General features: G+C 31.3%; 5 protein-coding genes across 5 annotated transcripts; 2 read left to right on the plus strand and 3 right to left on the minus strand.

Moving 5' to 3' along the window:
- Positions 1-2,099: 2,099 nt before the first annotated feature.
- LOC124936568 lies at positions 2,100-3,014 on the minus strand. Its single transcript, XM_047477076.1, has one exon. The coding sequence runs from the start codon at positions 3,012-3,014 to the stop codon at positions 2,136-2,138; it is 879 nt and encodes a 292-aa protein (XP_047333032.1). The 3' UTR covers positions 2,100-2,135.
- Positions 3,015-4,801: 1,787 nt separating this feature from the next.
- On the minus strand, positions 4,802-6,777 carry LOC124936400 (peptidyl-prolyl cis-trans isomerase FKBP15-1-like). The gene is made up of 6 exons (XM_047476900.1): positions 6,639-6,777; positions 6,453-6,502; positions 6,276-6,338; positions 6,011-6,101; positions 5,568-5,672; positions 4,802-5,361 (listed from the first exon to the last, which is right to left on the minus strand). The coding sequence occupies exons 1-6, from the start codon at positions 6,709-6,711 to the stop codon at positions 5,270-5,272; spliced, it is 474 nt and encodes a 157-aa protein (XP_047332856.1). The 5' UTR covers positions 6,712-6,777; the 3' UTR covers positions 4,802-5,269.
- Positions 6,778-8,435: 1,658 nt separating this feature from the next.
- Positions 8,436-9,955, minus strand: LOC124936399 (pentatricopeptide repeat-containing protein At3g25210, mitochondrial). The gene has a single exon (XM_047476899.1). The coding sequence runs from the start codon at positions 9,848-9,850 to the stop codon at positions 8,672-8,674; it is 1,179 nt and encodes a 392-aa protein (XP_047332855.1). The 5' UTR covers positions 9,851-9,955; the 3' UTR covers positions 8,436-8,671.
- A 3,226-nt stretch (positions 9,956-13,181) lies between these two features.
- On the plus strand, positions 13,182-15,372 carry LOC124934229 (UV-B-induced protein At3g17800, chloroplastic-like). The gene is made up of 2 exons (XM_047474726.1): positions 13,182-13,669; positions 14,400-15,372. Exons 1-2 carry the CDS (start codon positions 13,269-13,271, stop codon positions 15,142-15,144), a joined length of 1,146 nt encoding a protein of 381 aa, XP_047330682.1. The 5' UTR covers positions 13,182-13,268; the 3' UTR covers positions 15,145-15,372.
- Positions 15,373-16,998: 1,626 nt separating this feature from the next.
- LOC124934336 (chloroplast envelope quinone oxidoreductase homolog) lies at positions 16,999-19,157 on the plus strand. Its single transcript, XM_047474855.1, has 4 exons — positions 16,999-17,132; positions 17,804-17,948; positions 18,026-18,117; positions 18,322-19,157. The coding sequence occupies exons 1-4, from the start codon at positions 17,067-17,069 to the stop codon at positions 19,009-19,011; spliced, it is 993 nt and encodes a 330-aa protein (XP_047330811.1). The 5' UTR covers positions 16,999-17,066; the 3' UTR covers positions 19,012-19,157.
- Positions 19,158-24,231: the final 5,074 nt, after the last annotated feature.

The following is a 24,231-nucleotide window of genomic DNA, read 5'->3' on the forward strand; positions in this document are numbered from 1 at the left end:
ATTTATTTAAAACTCAATCTAAAATATTTTCTCTATATGAATGGTTATTAGTACACTTAACACTTGTGAGATATTTATTCCATCTAATCTCTATTTGAATGGTTCTCATTTGTGTCATATAAAAAACTTTATTCATCCTTGGTTTATTAAAAGTTAGGTAGAAGACTTCAATGTATTGGATATATAATGAATAATAATTTATATTTTAATTGATAATTTTTAAATTGAATTATTCAATCAACCCAATTCAAACAAAGCCTAACATCTAGATTCATCCTCCTTACAAATAGATGTCTATGTCCCCTAAAAAATAATTCAGATTTTGTTAAAAGATTATTCTAGTCTATTCTTTCAATCTTGTCCATTGTAATTTATTTAGGAAAATTGGGTGAACGTGGATAGGGTTGTACTAATTTTATAAATAAATTTAAATTCGACTTGTTTACACTTTTATCAATACCCCTATCTATATACATTTGATTCAATTATTTAAAAAATATATATTTCACTTTAGCACATCAGTTTTTTTATTTCAAAACCCTATATACAATCAATAGAGATTTATTATTCCAATAAGTATATTTAGTTGGTTTGTCTAAATGAATTTGAATATATATATATATATATATATCCTTTTTTATGATTCTATCGTAATTATTTTAATTTTAATCTTAAGTATTTTAAATAAGAATTAAATATGTGATTTTTATTTTTATTTTCAGGGAATCATATTTGACATAAACTATATTTGTGGATTGAATGTTTACTTATTTCTTGAAGTGAAGGATGTTACCATTTCTTTACAACCATATTACATTTTTTCAATTTATTTTTATGATGTGGAACCGTTTTAATTGGGTTGCCTGGCGTTTAAAATGAACATAATCTTGTTATATTAAATATTATTATTATTATTATATGTTTAGTTATAGATGTTGTTTAAAGCGAGGTGATTTTAATAATGTGACACATGTAGGGATATGGTTTTTAAGGAAAAACATTATCCTCAAATTTCAATTAAATAAATAAAAAATAATAATCGATATAAAAAAAAAGGACATTATCCTCCTGACACGTCCCCACTTTATTATTATTAGTAACACTTGCCCACCGCCACCAGTCAACACCTGTATGTCTAGTCTCTTTCTATCTTTTCCCATACATTTCCCACGATATAAATAAGTTTTTATTTTTATTTTATCTCTATTCTTTTTTTCTTTCTAGAAAACTCATTTTATAAAATCATATATTTATTTTCGAGATCTTTTGCAACATTTTATAATGCCTTTTCAAAATCTCATTATATAATCCACTCAACTCCACCCTAAATCTCAAAAATGACATCTATAAAGGGTAATAATTAGGGTTAATAGTTAGATTGAATTAACCTTATATTTACGACGGAACCACTTCAAATTTTTGGGGACATATGAAAAAAATTGTTCTTATTTTTTCTTTATTTTTTTATATTTTATGTTATAAAAATATTAAATTTTTTGTATTATATTTAATTTAAATAATTTAGTTTAATGGGTTAAATGATATAATAATTTGTAAGAGGTGTTATATTCAAATTTAAGGACTTTAAAATTACAGAGATCTAGGATCAAATTTGGATAAGTCAGACAAACCTTCGGGACTATCACAACCCACTTATTTCAAATATTAAGATTTTTTTTTTTGTTAAATTCATTTTATTTTTAAATATAAAATATTATAACTGAATGAATTTTTTTATATTTGATTATGAGTTCAAATATCACCCACTTTTATTTTCTGATATATTAAACAAATTTTGATAAATCAAAATTTTTTCATTTTTTCATTTTATTTAATCAAATAAAAATAAATAATATTTTCCTTTAGGAAAAAAAGATTAGCAAAATCCTATATTCAAAATCCTGTGCCTTTTATATTTTGTTCAAGTTTATTTGAATAGTCAATCCTAATAATGATTTTATTTTAAGTTCTTTCAATATTCTCTATTTTCATTAAAAAAAAATTCCAAAATACTTAATATTAGTTAATGTTCTTATTTTCATTTACTATATAAATACATAAAATAAAAATATAGAATTTCCAAAACTTCCACTAAATATTTAAACAAAATAAAAAGTAAAATAAAAAAACATATATTATTTAACGGAATATCTACTAGTTCCGTCATTAACAGCATCAAACCCCACACAAAAACATTTCGCCGTAAACGCCGGATTCAAAGTCGCCGTCGCCGTCGCCGGAATTACATTAGAAGTCCGGCGGTACGGACCAAACCATTTATTCTGCATATACCGATTCTTCCTCCATGGCGGAATACTCAATTCTCTCTTCTTCAACGATCGTCTCGCCGCATTACTCATAGCATGAATAATCATCTTCAATTCCTCAACTCTACCTACAAAAACAATCGGCAACAATCGCAAAATCCTCGAATAGTTCTGCGTCGGCCGCGCAATTTCAAATTCACCAACGAAATCCAGATCCACAATATAACGTTTACCAGTATCAGATCTGATTACATCGATGTATTCATAACATCCGCCAGTTAATCCTCCAGAACTCTCCCATTTCACTTTACATATACCTGCATTATAACCTAATCCTCTCAGAAACGCCATCACATTACGCCGGAAAATCGATTTATCCAAATCGTTAGATCGCGACAGCGTAACTGCTTTCGAAACGTTGAACATGATCAAGTTCCTGAACGAATCGACATTGGATGAGATTATTCGAGTAACTAATTCCTCTGCGGAGTCATCCGCAGGCGAAATGAGTAGATCTTCATCGGAATCGGACTCGTTGGCTCGGTTTTTGAACTCGTCTTCTTCTTCTTCGTCTTCGAGAAAACGGTTAACGAGATTGGAGAGGCAGGGAGAATCGGTATCGTCTTCTTCGTAATGAGTAGTGATCATGTGTTCGCTACCGCTACTGACATTACCACCGACTATTCGAGCTCTTGCTTCGTGGTTGAGTGGATCGGTAACTCGTTTGATTTTGATGAATGCTGCCATTTTCGTGATGAGATGAAGAAGAAGGAAGAAGATGAAACTATATATATATATATGAGAGAGAAGGATGAAAAGCATTATCCATTTCACAATTATGCATAAAGAAGGATAATCCAACGAATTTAGTAGCGAATATTCTTTTTCTGTATTTATTACATGTTTATTTAGAATTAAAATATCAATATTAGTTTAGAATTTGGGTAATTTAATATTTTTGACAGAGCATGAATCGTATGAGTCGGTTTAAGAGATCAAAATTGTCACGAATTTAATTTAATTTAAAAACACGGGAAACAAGATCATGAATTATTAGACTAGTTCTCTTTTTTAAAATAAATAAAAAATTAGGACGAGATAATTTTCTTTTTAATAAGGTTAATATTAATATTGGTGTGAGATGTGAATGATGATTTGGAAATAAATAATTTAATATAGTAAAATTGTAAAAAAAGAAAAAGAAAAAGGTATATGCGAGGGATGATTGGGGATTATTCGTTTTAAGGGGCGGAAGAAGTGAAGGGACGGGATTGGCTCATGGACCGAGTAGAGAGTAGGAGAGTATAGGCACGTGACAGGCGCGTGGGCCTATTCAAATGGTTGTTGAGTCACAGGCGGCTAGGTAGAGGACTTAATGAGGGGATGCCTTCTCGCCCATTATAAGGGTTACTCTTGTTTCTTTTCAATTTTATTATTGTTATTATTAATAAATTTTAATTAACAAAAATAAAATATAGTATAAAATATAAATAAAATCAATTTTATAATTTGATAAATCATTATTCATATATATTATTTTTTTTTTAAGTAATAAGTTCCGGAGTACGACTAATTCTCGCAAGTTAAATATACAATATATTCAACGAACGAGTCTGAAGTTAATAACTGTGAGATACTTTTTGTCAATAAACTAGAGGAGGAATATCTAATGTTATATGCTAACATGACTCTTGATTTGGTTTGATTCTAGAAATATTCTTTCCAACTTAACATCTACTATTATTAAAATTATATAAAACGATGTTTTGTCTTAACATTTTAAACGTCGTTAACTTATTTTTACGTGTCATTCATGTATAAATAAAATATCATGTCACTAATTTAACTACCGATTCTCTAAAATTCGATAGTCAAAACCCTCTATTTGTTGAAATTTGATATTTAAATTGGTGATATTGATATTTTATTTATTTATAAATGACACGTAGATAATAAATTAACGACGTTTAAAAACCGTTAAAAAAAATTCTTATGTATAACTTTAACCATAAAAAACTTCAAATGATTTGAAGTTTAAAAAAAAGTTATCTGAAATCTTAATCCACCTTGGTCCAATTTGACAATTGGGCCAATTGTTAAGATATATAAAGATTTTTAATACTAAATATAAAAAAAAAAAATGTATATACATTTGGTCAATTTATTATATATTTTACAAAACTTTTGTTATATTGATTTTTTTTTTCTTCTTAAATGATTATAATTGAGCATGGTGTATTGGGTATTAAAGTGATTAATATATTAATAGTAATGTTATACTTATTCAATAATATTGTATTAATCATCAAAAACATAATTAAAGTAGCATATATATATATATATATTTTAATTTAGGAAGTTAATAAACTTCATAATCATCTCTTTTAAACTAAGAAATGAGTTTTTAGAAAAGGAATATGGATGATTTTAAACAAAGATGACCAACCCAAAGAGTTCAAGATATCAATTTCTTGTTTGGTTTGACATTACATAAATAAATAATGACACTTGTAACAAAAGACAAAATGAGAAAGTTCCATGAAATTGAAGTATATTAAATATTCTTTATGTAAAGAAGAGGACAAATCAATTGACCACATGCCATTATGCAAATGAGTTTTCAATAATGTTTAATAAACAATCTTTTCCAAAACAAGACCTTATTTTATATGAAAGTTTTTCGGCCACTATCACAGAACCAAGATAAGATATTGAAACAAATTGTCATTCGAATTCGAGATATTTGGGGTCGATTCAAATTCGACAATTCTTCCTAAAAACAACCAAATGGTCACGCATTTTTTGAAGATTTGAAATGTAAAGCCAATTAAGGAAAATCTCATCTGCATATGTTATAGGTGAAGGAATAATAATGACAGTTTTAACATTCATTTCTATTCAAAAAGGAAGATATCATCCAAGCAATAAATTAGGTAAGCCAGAAGTGTTTCAGTTTCAGTTCATCCACGAGCAACATCGAGCAATGAAGGCGTTATCTCATTCTATAGATCACTATCTTCTACTGTTTTCTCTCCGTTTGATGTTTTTCCATTCACTGCGACGAGCTCAGTGTCGAATATTAACGTGGCACCACCTGTGTAATAAAGATGTTTTGGTATTTTAGTTGATGATTTGAAGAAGTGGTTGATTATAGGCTAATAATAAAACATTGAAAAGACTATGTTGATCCATCTTTAGAAACATTAACTTAGTCAAACACATTCATAAATTTAGTATTTCCAAATGGGCACAACGGATCTTTGATTCAATTGGTACCAAAAGAAAGTTTAAAAGCATTACCTGGGATTGTTGGTGGTGAACCTTGTTCTCCATATCCAAGCTTTGCAGGTATTTTCAACTTTCGCTTCTCACCAACGCATGATCCCAATAGCCCTTGATCCCATCCTGCAAGATGTGCATACATTAAGAACCTATGGCGTTGAAGGTTACACACATTTCACGATTTGTGAAGAGAAAATGAACACACAAATACTCTTAGTATCGACATTTATCATGCTAACACAAATGCTATTGTTCAGAAGGCTGCCCACTAAAGACAATTGAAAGAGAAACTACAAGCTTCAACATTGAGCATGCCATTATTGCAAGGTTCCAGTTATATTTTGCAGTTTTCACTCAAATAAAAAAAGTAACAACATAATGATTGGTCTATCTATGATTTGAAATTACACATTTGCAACCTAAGGAGAAGTAACAGCTAATAAATTTTCTTCTCCACATACCTTTAATCACTTGGCCTGAGCCAAGTTCAAATTCAATTGGATCTCCCCTTTCAAAGCTAGAATCAAAAACAGTTCCATCTGTAAGTTTTCCCTGCAATAATACAAATACAGAAAACATTGTTTAGCTCAACAAACAAAAAGGAAACCCGTAGTTGATTAATTTAATATCAATAGTTACAGATCCAGAATTATAACACATCACATTGTTACAGACAAAAAAACTAACAAGGAAATTGAAGGAATACAGAAGATATAGTTCATTTACCCTATAGTGAACTTTGATTTTGTCACCTTTGTGTGCCTGAATGTCACAGGTTGCTGGCTTATACTGCAAGAAATGAAGAAAACAGAAACTAAGTAAGAAGAAATATAATGCAATTCGCATTATTATCAACTATTTCTTCAAACATTACGAATCACAATAAGGAATTAGTGATTTTACCTTCACTCCGATTTGCAACTCGGTAACATCGCCAGACTTCTTTGCTGAAGCTGAAAAGCAGATTATGACATGATTTAAACGACTAGATGAATTTCAATCAGTGTTTCGATAATCAGATCTAGAAATTTACAATAAGATCTTTGAGTTTAATGGAGGTTCTACTTCTATAGAGAGTAAAAATAATACCTATGGAGATGGCAATTAGAAGAAACAATAGAAAAGACGCCATGGCTGATCCGTTGAGAGTCGTCATCTTCATGAATTGATTCTAGTTTCTATCTATGTCTGTCTGGACTGAGAGCCAAATGCTCAAATTAATATAATCTCTGCTTTAGTAAATAGAACGAGAGCACGTAGTTGCAGAGGATTTCACCAATCATGTATCGCCACATAAGCATCCAATCGTCTATTGGCACATAAGCATTGGTTGAACTGCGAAGCTTCGTGAGTTAAATTTATTGCTAATAAAAAAGGTCTACATGCTTGTTTGGTTTGAGTTTATTCCAAGTTTCCAACTTCATTTCAGTAATATATATATATAAATATAATTAAATAGTTTATTATTGTATTTTTTTATTTAAAGAAGATTTCTTATTTTACCTTTATTTTCTATTAACTTATTTACTTAAATAGATGGTTAAGAATGTCAATTATAATTAGATAAAAAAATTTTGAATTGATTAGGGATGATATTTATGTCCTGACACCAACCTATTCGGATCTTAAAAGTCTTATTTTATAATAATTATAATCTTTTTTTTATAATAATATGAATTTTTAATATTTTATATAAAAACATTAATGGTTACAATATATGTTCGCACAGCTGCATAATGGGCAAGTTTTTCAATTCATCAAAATTGAACTCCTTTAAGTTGAAATTCGTTCACAAATGTTACTAAAAAATTGAGCCTCTAACTTCGAAGAGCAAAGATTCTATGAAACTGAATGAGACAATGATAATAAGAAAAAAAACTAAGAAAAAACTAAGTCAGCACCATTCTCCATATAGAATTCTGATCAAAAATATTTCAAAACAAAACCTAGTCTATCTAAATACATTGTTTTTTATAAATATCTAAATACTTTATTTTTTCTAAAAATAATCCCTAGAGTTAGGCATGGCATTTTAGCCCCGACGGGTCGGGTACCTAAGGAACCGAACCGATCGGTTCGGGTAATTCGTTTGTTTTTCGGTTCCGGGTAATTTCGGGTCGCAACCAATCGGTTTCGGGTACCGGAAAATATTTCGATAATTAATTATTTTTTTTTGTTCTCTGTTTCGTTTGTGTTGGCGCCATTCCCCTCAGACGCTCTTCTCTCGCTTCCGGCATTTGTTTCTATAATTCCATTTCTAAGTGCTGCAGCAGCTATATTTAAGTTATAGCGAAATAAGAGATAGAACAGAGAAGAAGATAGATGATAGGTTAGAGAAAAATAGATTTAAAATATATATTTTTTTAAATATTATTTATTTGATATTATATAATATAGAACTGTTTGTTTGTTTTATTTTATTTAATATAATATTTATAATTATTTTCATTAAGTATTTTTTTTAAAGGGTAAAATACATGAATTATTTTTTATTGTATTGTCCAATAATTTAAAATATTAAAATTTTGTTCAATTTCAATCAAATTAGATTTAAAATATATGTAAAAACTAAAAATATATTAACTTGTTAAAATTAATTAAATTTGTAAAATATATATTTTTTAAACCGGGTCCTGTTTGGGTACCCATCGGTTCCAAACCGAAATTTCGGATAATTTAAATACCCATTTTTTTCAGGGCAAAATCGGGTCGAATCCGGGAACCGAAAATTCGCCATGCCTAGCTAGAGTAGTTATCTTATTGTAATTATTGTAATTGAATGTTTTCACAATTAACATATAAATTATATTTATTCTAACAAAGGCATGTTCTTATATATTATCTCATCAAAATCAATATTACATTAAGATTGAGTTTTTTTAAACATAGCAAAGAAAAAGACATCATTTACAACAAAATCTTCAATCTGATTTTCAGTTTTTACCTAAATTCAGATTGGATATAAGTTACAAAGGGGATCATGATCAAGAGTTCTACACAAACACTATAATCTAAAACAAAATCTAATCATATATCATCACCAAGAAATGAAATGGTAACATCACCTTCAAGGATCTTCAATCTGATTTCAGTTTTCAGTTTTCCTTCCCTTTCGAACCCAACTATTCGCGACCCACAAAATGCAAACCATTCAACAAAATCTTGTAAGTCTTCTCGTTCATCGACTTATCCCTCTTCCTCAATTCTTCGAGGATTTCAAAAGCTTCATCTCCTCTACCTTCCCTACACAGCTCTAGCAGAACAGTCTTATATGTCAACATATCAGGAGCCATTGAACTATCCAACATATCATACAAAACATTAATGGCATCTTCAAATCTTCTTTCCATTGAAAGACTACAGATTAATACAGAAATGGTCCCACTCTTTAAGATCAATCCTTTCTCCCTTAACTCCTTGTAAAACCCTAATCCTTCATTTACTCTGTTCTTCTCACACAAACCTGTGATCATGTAACTATATGTATATTCATTAGGTTCACAACCATATAATCCCATTTCACGGAAAATCATAATAGCTTCATCCAATCGAAGACACTTAGAATGAGCTTTGATAATCATATTCAATACAAATGCATCAGGAATCACACCAGCAGCTTTCATTTGCTTTGTTAATGATTGAACTGCATGTGAATAAGCATAACATATATTCAACTTATTGAATTTCCTAAGAAGAGCATTGAACAAATGTGTATATGTTTCCAATGTTGGCTTAATATCATCATCTGTTTTCATCATTTTCTTATACACATCAAATCCTCTCCTAAACAGATTCTTACGCTGACTGCAGATTTTAATCACGGAGTTATAAAGATCGAGGCTAGGATGGCAAGCGCCGGCGATTACCTCTTCAATTAGGGTTTCCGCGAGGTAGAATCGTCTGGAGGAATCGGCGATCTGGATTACTGTAAGGTAAGTGACGTCGTTGTGTTTGTAACCTCGTTGCTGGCCTGTCCATCTGAAGATGTCGAGAGCGAGATCTGGATCGGATTGAGCAAGGAGAGCTTCGTTGACGTCGTCGGGTGTGAAACCGGGACGGAGTTTGTCGATCCACGTCTCGAATTGCTTCTCTAGAGGCGTTCTTGTTCGATAGTGATGTGTAGAGCTTGAGATTGGTTTAGCGTATGTTTGAGGCGGTGGAAGATGTTTCGGTGGAGATGGAGCTTGAGTGTTATCTGTTGCGGCGTTACAGAAGCTGCCGGAGATTGACCGGAGAACGGAGGAACAGATCGGAGATTGTCTCAGTGATGAAGAAAGCGGACGTCGGAAGGTTGCCGCCATTAGAAGGTGAACTGTTTCTGTATCTGTGTTTGATGGATAGCTCCGTCGCCGGAGCGGTTAACGGCAATAAATGGGCTTTCATCTCTTTGTTTTACAAACTGAACTGGACCCGGCCCATACGGGATATTAATTTAGTGGGTTTTGAGGCCGTAATGATAAATTATAATAATAATTTTTAATTAATCATTAATAAACCTAACCATTAGTGGGTTTTGAGGCCCGTAATAATTTCTATTTGAGGGTGGAGTGGAACTTAAATATTATTATTATTATTATTATTATTATTATTATTAATCATTGAATTGTTTCATAAGAGGGGCAGAAGGTCAAATTTGTAGCCGTTTGAGACATATTTATTTTAACGTATTATTTTTGTATTATTTACGTTTAGATATATTATACTTTTTTTAAATAAAGTTTTATTTACGTGATTTATGCATTATGATTAGTTAAAGATGGTTTTATTGACTAACAAAATGTGTAATCTACAGTAATAAAAAAATTGAGAAAATTTTAATAAAGATAAATTTTTTATTTATTTTAAAAAAAATTATAACTAATTTTGTAGAATGCAGTTAAATGTTTTAAAAATATGTAATATGTGAAAATAATTGAATAAAGAAAGAATTTTTATTTTATAAATATAAATTGATTCAGAAAAGAAAAATTATATGTTAAAATATGAAACACTATTAATTGAGCCATTTTTTAGGCATGAAATTTTCTAAAGAGGTTAGCAATTGATTTAACAAAGAATTTATTTATTTTTAAAATTAAATACAATGAATGGATTACATTAATAAAAAAATAAAATCCTAACAATTAATTGAAAACACACTAAGATAAAACTAATGGTTACAAAAGTAATTCAAACTAATAAAAATCCTAACAAAAGTTAACACTTCTAAGAGAATTCGAAAATGGGAACACTGTGAACTTGTTATCACTAGATTGATACTCGCATACTATCTCAACCTTCTGAAATTTCCAATCACTTTCGTCTTCTTGGAAACGATACTTATAAATCTTGCCGCAAGTCATAATGAGAAGTGTATTTTCGTCAATAAATCTAAACCCCTTAAATTGAGAACAATTTAAACCAATATCTCTAACTCCCTTCTTGAAAATATATGTCCATAAATTATTTTCAATGTTATCCATGACCCATAATTCTAACACTTCCTCGTATATAATTTTAATTAGTCCTATACCGGACTTTCCCCATTGAAAAATAAACATGTCGCGTCTACATTGTTTCCAATCCTTCAACGCATCTTCCGAAATAATTAAAATTTTACTCGTGTCGTTCCTTACATCGTGACCCACAATGCGAGGGGGAGTCGGATTTCCTTCTTCGTCGTCTTCGAATAATAAATAATAGATGACTCCATCAAAATAAATGTTTTGATTATCCTTAAAAATTTTAAAATTGAAACTTTGGTGTGTCCCGATCTCTTCCCACTCTTTTAATTCAGGAGAATAGATCATGGTACGATAAGCCAATGGAAAATCCACATCATTCATGTTAACAATCATGATTAGAAGAAAATCATTGATATTATCTCCACATTCAAATATAACCTTGTAACTTGAATAATTTTCATATTCGAGCGGGTAAGGTGGAGCTGGAATATTCGTCGCTTCTCGAGTGGTTGGATTGAAAATTAAGAAAGCCTTATCCGCATTGGATTTACACTTTGTTTTATTTAAACAAAATAGAAGACCATAGCTCGATCCTAGTATACGAGTCTTTGAACTCAAAACCTCGAGCGATTCGCGTGAGATTCCAACATCGTCGAACAATAACATAGCATGAACCTTATCCGTGTTTTGAGATTTCTTTTTTCCCTCACACGTTTGAAGTAAGTAGCTCGACCGTATGCTCTTCGTGTTGTTTTCTTGTTGTTTACAAAACATTTTATCGAATGGAAATTCATTACTTTGTTTATTAACGGACCTGAATTTGATGATAGTTTTTGCCGGCAGCCACGAAAAAATATCGAATGACAAGTTATAGAATACTATATCACCGGCCATGGATTGATTCAAAATATGAAAGAAAAAGATGAGAAAATAAGTCTTGAATTAATTGGTAGAAGAAGAAGCAAGGTTTTATAATATATATAGGAAAAAAGAAGTCTAATCCTAGGGCTTATTTTACGGGTCAATCAGTTGTTTAATCCTATATCTTCTGTGATTTAAAATTTTAAAATTAAATATTTATGACTTGTTAATTTTATACCTTAAAAGAATTTAAAATAATATATAAATATATATATTTTAAATAAATACATTAGTTAGCTTCCATTAAAAGCCCAACTAATATTTGAGTCTCCATTTTACATGATTTTCATTAAATAGATTTATATTAGATTTGAACTATCAAAATTTAAATTATTTAAAAAAAATTTAAATGAGAAATGTATTATTTTTGTTTTCTTAATTAATTTATGATTTTTTAAATACTTTAATATAATATTTTTTTTTTAAAGTTGACTATTTTTTTAAAAAAATTGATACATTTTAATTTATTAAAGTTGGTTTGGGTAACTAAAAGACATATAATTTAAAATAAAAATTTGAAAAATTGAATAGTGATTAAAAAAAAACTCAATAACTATAAAATTTTATGTACGATTAACCAATTTAAATGTATTTGTATTTTAAATTAAATATTTTGTTGAAATATACATATTTTGAATATTGTCAATAAAGTTTGAATGCGGTAAAAAAATGTGTCGAGAATAATTGAAAAAAAATAAAAATGTTGTGATTTTATTTTTATAAATGTGTAAATTAATTAAAAAAATTAAGAAACACAACATTTATGCATATGTGAAAAAGTCTTAAATAAGTAAAGTTTAATAGTTAAAGTATAACATGACATCATTAAAGTTTCAACTTCATTTAATATAATTTAAATTCAAAAATTGAACTCAAATTAATAAAAACAATCTGACCTAAGCTTTAGCCTACCTAGTAATTGAGTCAAATACAAAGTTTTAATTATAATTAATAAAAAAACTTAACCTAAAATATATAGTGTTATAATTGAGTCAAATTCAAATATATAGTGTTATAATTGTATGGTATAAAATAAAATAAAAATCTACATGATAACTAACATGTTAAGCTGATTATAATTATAAATTAAATACCAAACAAACAAAACCTAATAATTAGCACATGGTTACCGTAAATTATATCGAAATAATGTAGGACCCACCCTTATCCTCTCCCGAAATTATCTGAAGGAAATTATAAAAAAGTAATAAAATATCTAATTTGAATAATATATTTATTATCTTCTTCTTTTAATATTATCTCTGCATGATTGCATCTTCTCCACCTCTTCACTCTCTCTCTACTCTCTCTCCTAGTCATCTGTCATTCTCTCTAGGTTTCCCGCACTGTTTTGATGGACTGTTGCTTCTTCCGCTCCACCAAACCTTTCGTCGTCGTTTCATCATCATCGGCGCCGTCGTTTCCGGTACTTCCGACTTACGTCAGCCGTCGGAAACCTCGATTTTCTTCACTAGTAAACTTCTCCGGTTGCCGGCGATTCAGCGGCGTGACTGATTGGAGACGGAAAATCATTGTAGCCTGTGAATCAGCGAGTGATTGGGAGTTTACTAGCTTGAATACGCCGTACACGCCAAAGTCTTCCAAAGGAAAAATTCTAAGCACGGTTTTGCAGAACGATATTAGAGACTTTCATTCGGTTGTTAATGTACAGTTGAAAGGATTGGTGGATAATAGACAACAATCGGTTGATCGATTGAATTTGAGTGTTGGCTCTGATGAAGAGTGCCTTCACAGGTTTGTTTCGAAGTCTTATTTCTTATTGCTTATTGCTTATGCTTCTTCAATTGTTTAATTAATTTGTTGAATCTCTATGTTCTTCCTGTCGACTGTGTTCTCGTATAGATCGATTATCTTCCAATCCTGACCTAGACTATATATAACTAGGAATTTCTGTTAGATGTGAACGTAATTATGAACAGTTCACTTGATTTTTTGTTGATTGGATTCTTCTGGTTTAACAGAAGAAGTAGATAAGATGCATCATAACACTGATTTGGACAGTTTCTCAGGGGATTTTTGAACTGGAAACCTCCGATTACATATTTAGATGACGAACATCCCTAATTTGATCATAACTGGATAATCTCAAGTTCTAATTTCTATGTAATGTTGATACATAATTTCTGTTGATGTGTACGTAATTATGAAAAGTTCAATTGATTTTGTGTTGATTGGATTCTAATCCAGAACTACAGGTTATCTTTATGCATCATAACTCAAGGGATTTGTACACATGGTAGATGATGAACATCCCTAATTTGATCATAACTGGATAATCTCAAGTTCTATTTACTATGTGCTCCTTTTGATAATAGCTTTAAATGTTGATACAGAAGGAAGGTCAATTATATGTTCGGGTTTATTTCAAATTAGAACTAGAATGATTGAAGTAAATGCAAACCTAACTATGTTCAATTTTATCAAAAGAAGCTTAATTATGATCTATTCCTTATGTATGAACCAGGAGAATTGCTGAATTACAAGGGAATGAGAGTCAGATTTCAGTTCAAGATATCATCTACATGTTGATAGTTTACAAATTTAAGGAAATGGAAGTTCACATGGTTCCAAAGCTCTCGAGTTGTGTTTGTAATGGCAGGTTAGAAATTTACCCATCAAAGGATTGGGAGCTCGAATCCATTCACAGCTTGGAAGTTCTTGAAATGGTAAAGGAACATCTTACTGTTGTTATCGGATGGAAAGAGAACTCAACTCTAACTGAAAATTGGGCAACCAAACAAGTTCACACACACCATCTCTGTCGAATCTATGCTGCTTCAATCTTATACGGGTATTTCCTGAAATCTGCCTCGATAAGACGAAACTTAGAACTGTGTCTTTCTGTAGCCAATCAAAACATGGGATTAGCAGCAATTGGTCATGGCAGCAGAAACCTGACATCATTAGGCCAATATTCACCATTCAGCCGGGGAAAACAATGCGAGACTTTGAAGGGTTATCTGATGAGATTTGACACGAAAACTCTACAAATGCATGCGAAACCAAAAACTAAAGAGGCTGCGAAAATGATTGAGAAACATAGCTTGGCGTTATTTGGGGTTAATGAGCACGAGGACGAGGAGATAGATGTAATTTCAACTTCGATGTCGAGTCTTAAAAGATTGGTTCTGGAAGCGATTGCGTTTGGTTCTTTTCTATGGGATGCAGAGGAGTATGTCAATGCCATATACAAGCTTGAAGAAAATTGAGGTTTGTTAATTTGATGATGTATATATTAAAAAGTCAATTAGCATTTTCTTCAATATGCAAATACGAATTTTCTAATAAAAAATTAATGTATATAATATTTGAAAAGTAGGAGAATCAAATGAAATTATTTATTATGGTATGTTGGTAACTAACTTTCAGGCTAAATGAATGATTGATTGCTCTTTGAAAGAATATTAGTTAAAATATCAATAGTTCTTTTTTTTAATCTTATTTGAGTATTGACTGTTGGTTAGGTTATATTTTTTACAATTCACTATAAATGTATTCATTGGGAAAATTAAGTATCCTAAATATGATGAGTTATCCCTTTACTAATCTAGTGGAGGTGAATATTCTCGACCTCAGCTCCTTGGTTCGGACTCAGACGACAAGTTCCGCTTGACTAGTTAAGTGTGTTTGGCGGTTCGGACTCAGACGACAAGTTCCGCTTGACTAGTTAAGTGTGTCGCTTGACTAGTTAAGTGTGTTTGGCGGGAATTAGTCGCACATCAAAAGAGAAGAGAAATTAAACGAAGAGAAATTAAACGAGAATCAAAACTTAAAGTTCTGAAAAAATAAATAAATTATGAGTAACAATTATTATATATTGTTTTTTTCATGAAGATTTAATTTGTATAAATATATAATGATAATATATATTTTTAAATTATGAATTTATAAAACTTTTTAATAATGAATTAAATTATGAATTTATAAAACTTTAAGCTTTTATTATGCTCACACATGATTTAATTGAACATTAATTGTTTAAAAAATACATTTATTCTTTTTGGGGCCGGACCATATTTAAAATATAAAGTGTTATTAGCTTAGTTGATTAAAAAATTGTAATTATTAGCTTAGTTTAGTTGGTTAAAAAATTATACTTATTTTGTTAGGTTGAGTTCGAAACATACCTATAACATTTTCAATTTTATTTTTAATCGTTTTAAGTTTATGGGCGGGTCAACCCAGAATCCGATCCAAATATTTATTTATTCTCACATATATATCCAAATTAACCACAATTCTCAACCCGACAATTTGGACACTCTCAAAATTAAGCATTATATTATATATATATATATATATATATATATTTTGATAAGTCATGAGGTATGAATTTAAAATATTCTCATTATTAAAATACATTCTAATGAGTTTTCTTTTTTTGTCATTGAACTTAATTTTTTTTATTTATATCATTTAAAAAGAAAAAAAAGTTATATTCTAATTACAAAATAATTCATTATAAAAGCAACTCTTATTTGTAAGCAAATATAATCAAGTTAAGGCTGTCTGCTAAGTTTGACTCAATTTGGGCCACTTGTTGGGTTGCGTTTGACTCAGAAAAGTCTTAGATTGTTCTTTACTATATTTTTAAAACATATTTTTCTTATAAAGAAAATTAAAAAAATATTAATATATAATAAATTTTTTTTAACAAATTAAATGATTTAATTGATAAAAAATAAATAAATAAACAATAAAATTTTAAACAATTATATATATAAAAAACATTAAAGTTGTTTTTGTAATTAACCAAACTTTAGAGATATTATTTTAAAAAATAATAAAAATAGGTTGAGCTAACCATTTTGTATAAGGTATAGATATGTATTTAACTTTTTTTTAAATGAAAATTGTCAATATTTGTTTTTTTATCAAATATAATTTTTATTTATTTAATTTTGTGTCATAAAATTGAATAGTAAGAGGCAAATAACGACTTTTAAAAAAAAGCAAAAGGATGGGTTAACATGAAGACACGTGTCATTAACTCGAAGAAAGTTCAACATTTGAATTCTCTTTCGTGTATAAAGTACACAGCTGGCTAACGAACATGCAGCAAAATCAATCATTTCTCTCTCTATCTCCCTCTCTCTCTGAATCAAATAGAAATCTTCCGAACTAATCGACCATGGCGGCGAAGCTGATGCGCGCAGTTCAATACAGTAGCTATGGCGGAGGCGCTGCAGGTCTCAAGGTATAGAAATCGATTCGAATTCGTCACATACTGTCACACTGATCATGAACTGTCACTAGCATCGGGATCTATTGATTATCCGATGGATAAGTTTTCATTTCATTTTCTGTGTTGAATCCATGACTTTGCGACGGTTATTTGATTAATGATAGTAGATCGTAATGAAAATTGAGCTGAAATTGATAATACAGTAATAGGTTTTCATTTCATTTTCTGCTTTGAATCCATGACTTTGCGACGGTTATTTGATTAATGATAGTAGATCGTAATGCAAAGTGAGTTGAGATTGATAATACACAGTAACAGATCCGATGGATAGGTTTTCATTTCATTTTCTGCGTTGAATCAATGATTATGCGACGGTTATTTGATTAATGATAGTAGATCGTAATGCAAAGTGAGTTGAGATTGATAATACACAGTAACAGATCAGAAGGATATGTTTTCATTTCATTTTCTGAGTTGAATTCCATGGCTTTGCGACGGTTATTTGATTAATGATTGTAGATCGTAATGCAAATTATGTTGAGATTGATAATACAATAACAGATCCGGTTTACTAACAATTAACTATAGTATCTCTGCAGATTTCTAGGTTTTCTTCATATATTTATTGATGATTTTAATAGCATTCATTTACTTGTATTGTCCTGTATATAATTATGATGCAGCATGTGGAGATTCCGATTCCATACCCTAAGAATAACGAGGTTCTGATCAAAGTCGAAGCAACCGCCATCAATCAGATTGATTGGAAAATCCAGAAAGGAGTTATGCGTCCTCTGTTTATTCCACGCAAGTTTCCATGCGCACCTTGTAAGCTTTTCTTTATTGGAAACATTTTCTCCACAAATTTCAGTTTTCATTTCATTTTCTTTTGGAATTTGCATCAGGTACCGATATCGCCGGAGAAGTAGTGGCGGTTGGATCGCAGGTTAAGGATCACAAAGTCGGCGACAAAGTGGTGGCTATGTTGCCTCTAGCGGTATATGTCTATTCATTTTATGTTACTTCCATGTAGAGATCATCATTAATAGAGTTAGACCATTTGAAAATATTCAACTTATTTGAATTGTTATATGCATTTGATATGCTTAATTGCTCCACATATTTAGGATAACTTATTTGCTAAATTATTGTAATTTGAATTTATTACACAATCACGACTTATTTTTAGTTATATATATAGTACGGAGGTGGACTAGCCGAGTATGCAGTTGCAAAAGAGAGTACAACAGTTCGACGACCCCAAGAACTATCACCAATCGAAACCGCACCCTTAGTTGTGGCTGGTGTCACGGCTCACATAGCCCTAGTCTGTATAGCCGGAGTCAAGCTCGACAAAAGCGGGCCACTTAAAAACATTCTAATAACTGCAGCCTCAGGAGGCGTTGGCCACTACGCAGTCCAACTAGCAAAGCTCGGAAACACCCACGTAACCGCAACTTGTGGTGCTCGCAACATTGAGTTCGTGAAGAGCCTAGGAGCTGACGAGGTTCTTGACTACAAAACCCCGGAAGGGGCCTCTCTAAAGAGTCCATCCGGAAAGAAATATGATGCCGTTGTTCATTGCACCTCGGGCATTGCTTGGTCTATTTTCGAGCCCAATTTGGCGGATAATGGGATAGTGATTGACCTAACTCCGGGGCCTAGCACTATGATGACTTTTGCTTTTAAGAAACTTACGGGCTCGAAAAAGAAGCCCGTGCCGCTAATTGTGGATCCAAAGAAGGAGGATATTGAAACCGTTGTTAATCTAGCGAAGAATGGTAAGTTGAAGACGGTTATCGATTCGAAATATCCGATGAGTAGAGCCGAGGAGGCGTGGGCTAAGAGCATTGGCGGACATGCCACGGGAAAGATTGTTGTGGAGATTTAAATACTATACCAAGTATATAGTTATGTTTAATATAAATGATTTTAGTGTTGAAAATGTAAAATAAAATACTTATATGGTTAAGTATATTTCATTTTCCTATATGTATGTTGAAGTTATAGTTATACATACAATGTTACTTGGGGTTTAAGTGAACTAAAATATTATAATAACCAATAAGAAGTGAATCATAACATTAATATGAATATTAATAATACCACCACATTACCAATCAAATCAAAATTTAAAATAAAATAAAATAAACCATAATACCCAACTATCAATTATTTAATTAAAAATCGGCATTAGGGTATTTGAATACGGGCAAATAGTTACTCTATCGAATTGTTTTTAAAAAAGGCACATTTCCTCAACAAAATTGTCATCTTCATGCTAAACCCCCAAATTGTAACATCGTTGTCGATCAAACCAATATCTTTAGTCGCCTTACTGAAAATTTGCCTCCACGAACTCGTTTCAAAGTCATTCATAATCCATATACATCCAACACATAGTTGATAATCTTAACTATTCCTATAAGCAAGTGACCCATGGAAATATATAGGTTCTTCCATCTTCCGATAAGTTTGAGAATTAATCTCTTTGTGCCCATTCTTATATCGATTGCCACGATGTAAGGTAGATACAAAGTTTTTCCACACTCCATATTGGATGAATCATTGTATGATATATAATGGATGGCTCCATCAAGGTAAACATATAGTCTATGATAAAATTGTTGGGTTTTGGGCTCATATTTAATTAGAGTTTATATATTGTAATTGGACTTTAAGCCTTTATTGGGCTTAGGAGTAGTAGTTTAGTCTTTTGGCTTTTGATGTACTCCTATAAATAGAGACATTGTAACCTAGGGTTACTTGGACCATTATTCCATGGAATATCAATAGAATGGACGACTCCCCGAGGATGTAGGAATTGTTGGCCGAACCTCGTTATATCTTGTGTTCTTTATTATTCTTTAACAATTTATCTTTATATCTTCTTTTATCGCGTGTTTAGATTAGATCGTTTCTCAACAAGTGGTATCAGAGCATGTTTTGAGAATGTTTAACCTAATCTGTTTGTGAAGATATTACGGAAACCCTAACCACCATTGAAGAAGTTGTTGGATATTTGTGCTTTTGTTGAAGATGGCTATTGGAGAAACGACATTGGTTGCAGAAAAATTAGCCGCTGTGAAGATTTGAGTCGGAATCTTCAATTGCTAAGAAGATGTCAACGGTCGTTAAAGTAATTCTTATTTTTGGGTGATGTTGTCTTGAGAAGAAGAGAGAAGAAGACAATGGTCTTTTGTTCTTCTCGAAGGCGCCAATGGGTGCAGGTGACGAAAAGTCGTCGTAAGCAACAACACCAGAATGAAGAAGATGAGGTATATTATTTTGGTCTATTAAAATATAATAAGGAAAAAGAAAATATATTTCCATATATATTCCATATATATCTCCATATATATATATTCCATATATATCTCTATATATTCCATATATATAGATATTATATTATGATATAATATAATATATATAGAGAGAAGCCAAGAATTTTTGAAGCAGTCAACAACTAAGACTTTTTAAACTAAGACTTTTTTTATTTAAGTCTCGTTTGATTTTATAAAATAGGTTTAAGACCTATTTGTTCCAATTTTCACAAGTAAAGCCTTATTTGATTTTAATCAAACTCTCAAAGCTTTGTATGCTTTGATCTTGGATTTGTATTGAGGCTTGTTTGACTTGAATTTCTCAAATATGGAGATTTGTGTTTATCTTCTAAGAGATTTGATATTCGTCAATGGGGAGATTGAAAATTGGAGTTGAAAAAGAAGGTGGAGTGCTTATTCGATGTTGCATATTATGGAAGACAATTGATGCAACATGTAAAGGGTTTTCTGATTAAAGCGGGTGGCTTTAATGTTTGTTTGCAAGAGTGTGGTTTTGATATGTGTGTATAAAGGCCGAATTTGGATTTGCATTAAACCTTGTGAGTAGGTTTTGATTGGCAATATCTGGTAAGTGCTGGTGCGAAGTTGTCAAGTGGGTGTTGATGCCTCAAAGGTTCTACCAAGAATGATAATTTCTAAGGTATGAATTGAGGGTGCACTAATCATATATATGGTTTGTTAGATTCTTTCTATGCAGGATTTTGCTAGAAGAATGTGGAGAACAAACGATACATCTTCATGCTTATTGAAAATTAGTTGGAGGTTTTATTATAACCGATTGTTGTCTTGGCATACATGGGTGACCTTATTTCACTATGGCGAGGGCTTTGACTTGAAGAAATTCTCGGCTGAAATAAGTTTGGAGAGATTTTTCTTTGGAAACCGGTTATTGAAGAAGTCAAATTAAAAGAGGGGTAGAGAGAAAAACTAGTAGTAGATTTTCGCCTACAGCCGCACAGGGTTCATCAAACTGACGATCAGAGATTCAAACGGAGTCCGATTGCGCTGAGATTTTTTCGAGAGGGTTGGTAACTCATTCCTCTACATTTTCAACGGTCGGATCAAGGTTTGGACGTCTCGAAGTTTGTTTTTCTGGGGCTTAAAGTGTCTGCCTAATTTTAATTTTTATTTGACTTATTTGGGACCAAAAAGTTTGTATCTTTTTGGTTATGACCTTATCTTATTGGAAGAGCTAATCAAGATGAAGACTGTGGTGAGATTATGTGTTTTTTACACTTGACAAAAACATGATCGAGTATGGAAAGTTGTTATTTATATGGTGTTTACCGATGATAACATTGTCGACATGTTAACAGGGCAATCCTTTAGGCCAAATTGCAAGATTACATTGAGTTGGCGGGTGATTAAGGATTGAAACAATTCCAGTTAACACATATTATCAATGAAAGACCAGGAAGAGGAAGACTAATGAAAGACACTTATAAGTTGAGGTGGAGACATCTTGAAAGCAACTCTCAAACGACCAAGAAGAAATCATTGCATTATCTTCTAATGTGAGAAGATAAATAAAAACTTTGAGTGGGATTCCTAGTCATGAAAAATTGGCTAGATGGGAGACTCGGTTAATTCGAAGGTGATGATTTTGTTACTTCTTTTGTTCTATCTTAATTGTCTATACATTGTGGATCATATACTAGATGAATGTGGTGATTGAGACCTTGAATAGGGATTCCTAGTCATGAAAAGGGGGCTAGATGAGAGGTTCGATCAATTCAAATGAAAGAATATTCGATTTCTTTCAGAAAAACTATAGATGATCATTTGAAGCATGGGTGAAGACAATTTGAAGAGATAGATATTGAATATTGAAATAATATTCTTGGATTGCTAGGCGTTTTTGGATTCAAGAAACTAGCAGATTACAAGCTAATTTGTTCAAGGAAAAGTATGAGGTTCAAGTTGATTGAGTATGCAACGTTCAAGGCAAGATGAGTGACAAATACTTTGTCAGATCTTGAGCTAAAGAAAAGAGATGTCGTGATAGCCTAATTTATTTGTTATGAAGTAGACGATACAGGTTCGTCTTGGGTCTTCTCGTTTTTTATCAATATCTTATTTTGAGGAGTAGACGATGAAAGTTCGTTTTGGATGTCCTCAATTTCGATAGATATCTGATTCTGAAAAAGTAGACGATGAAAGTTCGTCTTGGGTCTATTCGGTATTTTGGTTTCAGTCGATTATTGGACTTGAAAAATAACACTCAGTTTGTGGCAAACAAAGGTAAAGATTATTTTGACATAATAAAGAATTGTTAATTCTAATTTCCGCATATGTCAACGGGTATGAACAAAGATTGGGAAGAGTAGTTGAATGTCTCTAGTCGCTGAAGTAGCGTAGTTGCCAAATTTACTTGTTGTTATAAACTCTATGATTTTATCTTCTAAGGGCATTTAAACGAAAGTGGAGGTATAATGATTTATCTCGTGAATGGCTCGAATAGTGAAGATTGATGAGTGGCTCATAACTTTTTGATGGCGCGATATACCTAATGGTGGAGATTGTTATTCTTCTAAGGGCTCTTGAGTAGAGTGGAAGTGAAGATTGATGGGTACGGCTCGTGTATTTCCTAAGGGACGTGAAATTCGTCAAGGTGGAGATTTGTAATTTATTCATCACATCTCAATAAGCGCGGTATTCGCCCAAGGTGGAGATTGTTGGGTTTTGGGCTCATATTTAATTAGAGTTTATATATTGTAATTGGGCTTTAAGCCTTTATTGGGCTTAGGAGTAGTAGTTTAGTCTTTTGGCTTTTGATGTACTCCTATAAATAGAGACATTGTAACCTAGGGTTACTTGGACCATTATTCCATGGAATATCAATAGAATGGACGACTCCCCGAGGATGTAGGAATTGTTGGCCGAACCTCGTTATATCTTGTGTTCTTTATTATTCTTTAACAATTTATCTTTATATCTTCTTTTATCGCGTGTTTAGATTAGATCGTTTCTCAACAAAAATGTGACATCATATTCAAAATTAGAAGAAAAAAAAATGTTTCTAATATAGTCGCATTCGATTATGACATGACAGCGAGAAGAATGTTCCCATTCTATCGGCTCGTCGTTCTTAGTGTCCGGGTTGAAAATCAAGAAGGGCTCGTCTTTGTAATATGTTTGGCTTAAACAAAATAGACCACCATTGTATGCAAGTATACAATTCGAATTCAAGAACTCGATTGACTCGCGAGGGACTCCTACATCATTGGATGATGTAAAGAGATCAAAGATGCTTTGACCTTCTTCCCAACCATAGTTTTCGAGAAAGAAACTATTGTTGTGGTTTTGTTTCATGTTCTTAGCTTGTGCCTTGCAAAACAAGTTATCTAATGTAAGATTCATACAATTCTTAGGCCTTGTTCTCTTTAGGTTATTTAAAAAACCCACACAAAATCCATTTTCCAATCAATCACTTCTCATCCATCACATCACTCGTATCATTAACCAAAATACAAAAATACCCTCTATTTTAAATTATTATTTTATATTTTATTTATAAATATCAATACCCTTTAAGTCTTTTTACCAAAAATAATCATTACTTTCTCAAAATCATCACCTATCATCTAAATTTTCTCTCTCTTAGTTTTTAAAAAAACCCAGAACCGAACAAGGCCTTAGATACTAACCTTAACTTGAAAATGTTTTTTTTTTCAGGCAGAAAAGCAAATATATCCCATTATATGCTTTATTATGGAATACATTAAAAATAAGATGATCGAATAATTGTAAATAAGGGAACGGATTTA

Source organism: Impatiens glandulifera, chromosome 4, assembly GCF_907164915.1.
Source record: "Impatiens glandulifera chromosome 4, dImpGla2.1, whole genome shotgun sequence".
Taxonomy (NCBI): Eukaryota; Viridiplantae; Streptophyta; class Magnoliopsida; order Ericales; family Balsaminaceae; genus Impatiens; species Impatiens glandulifera.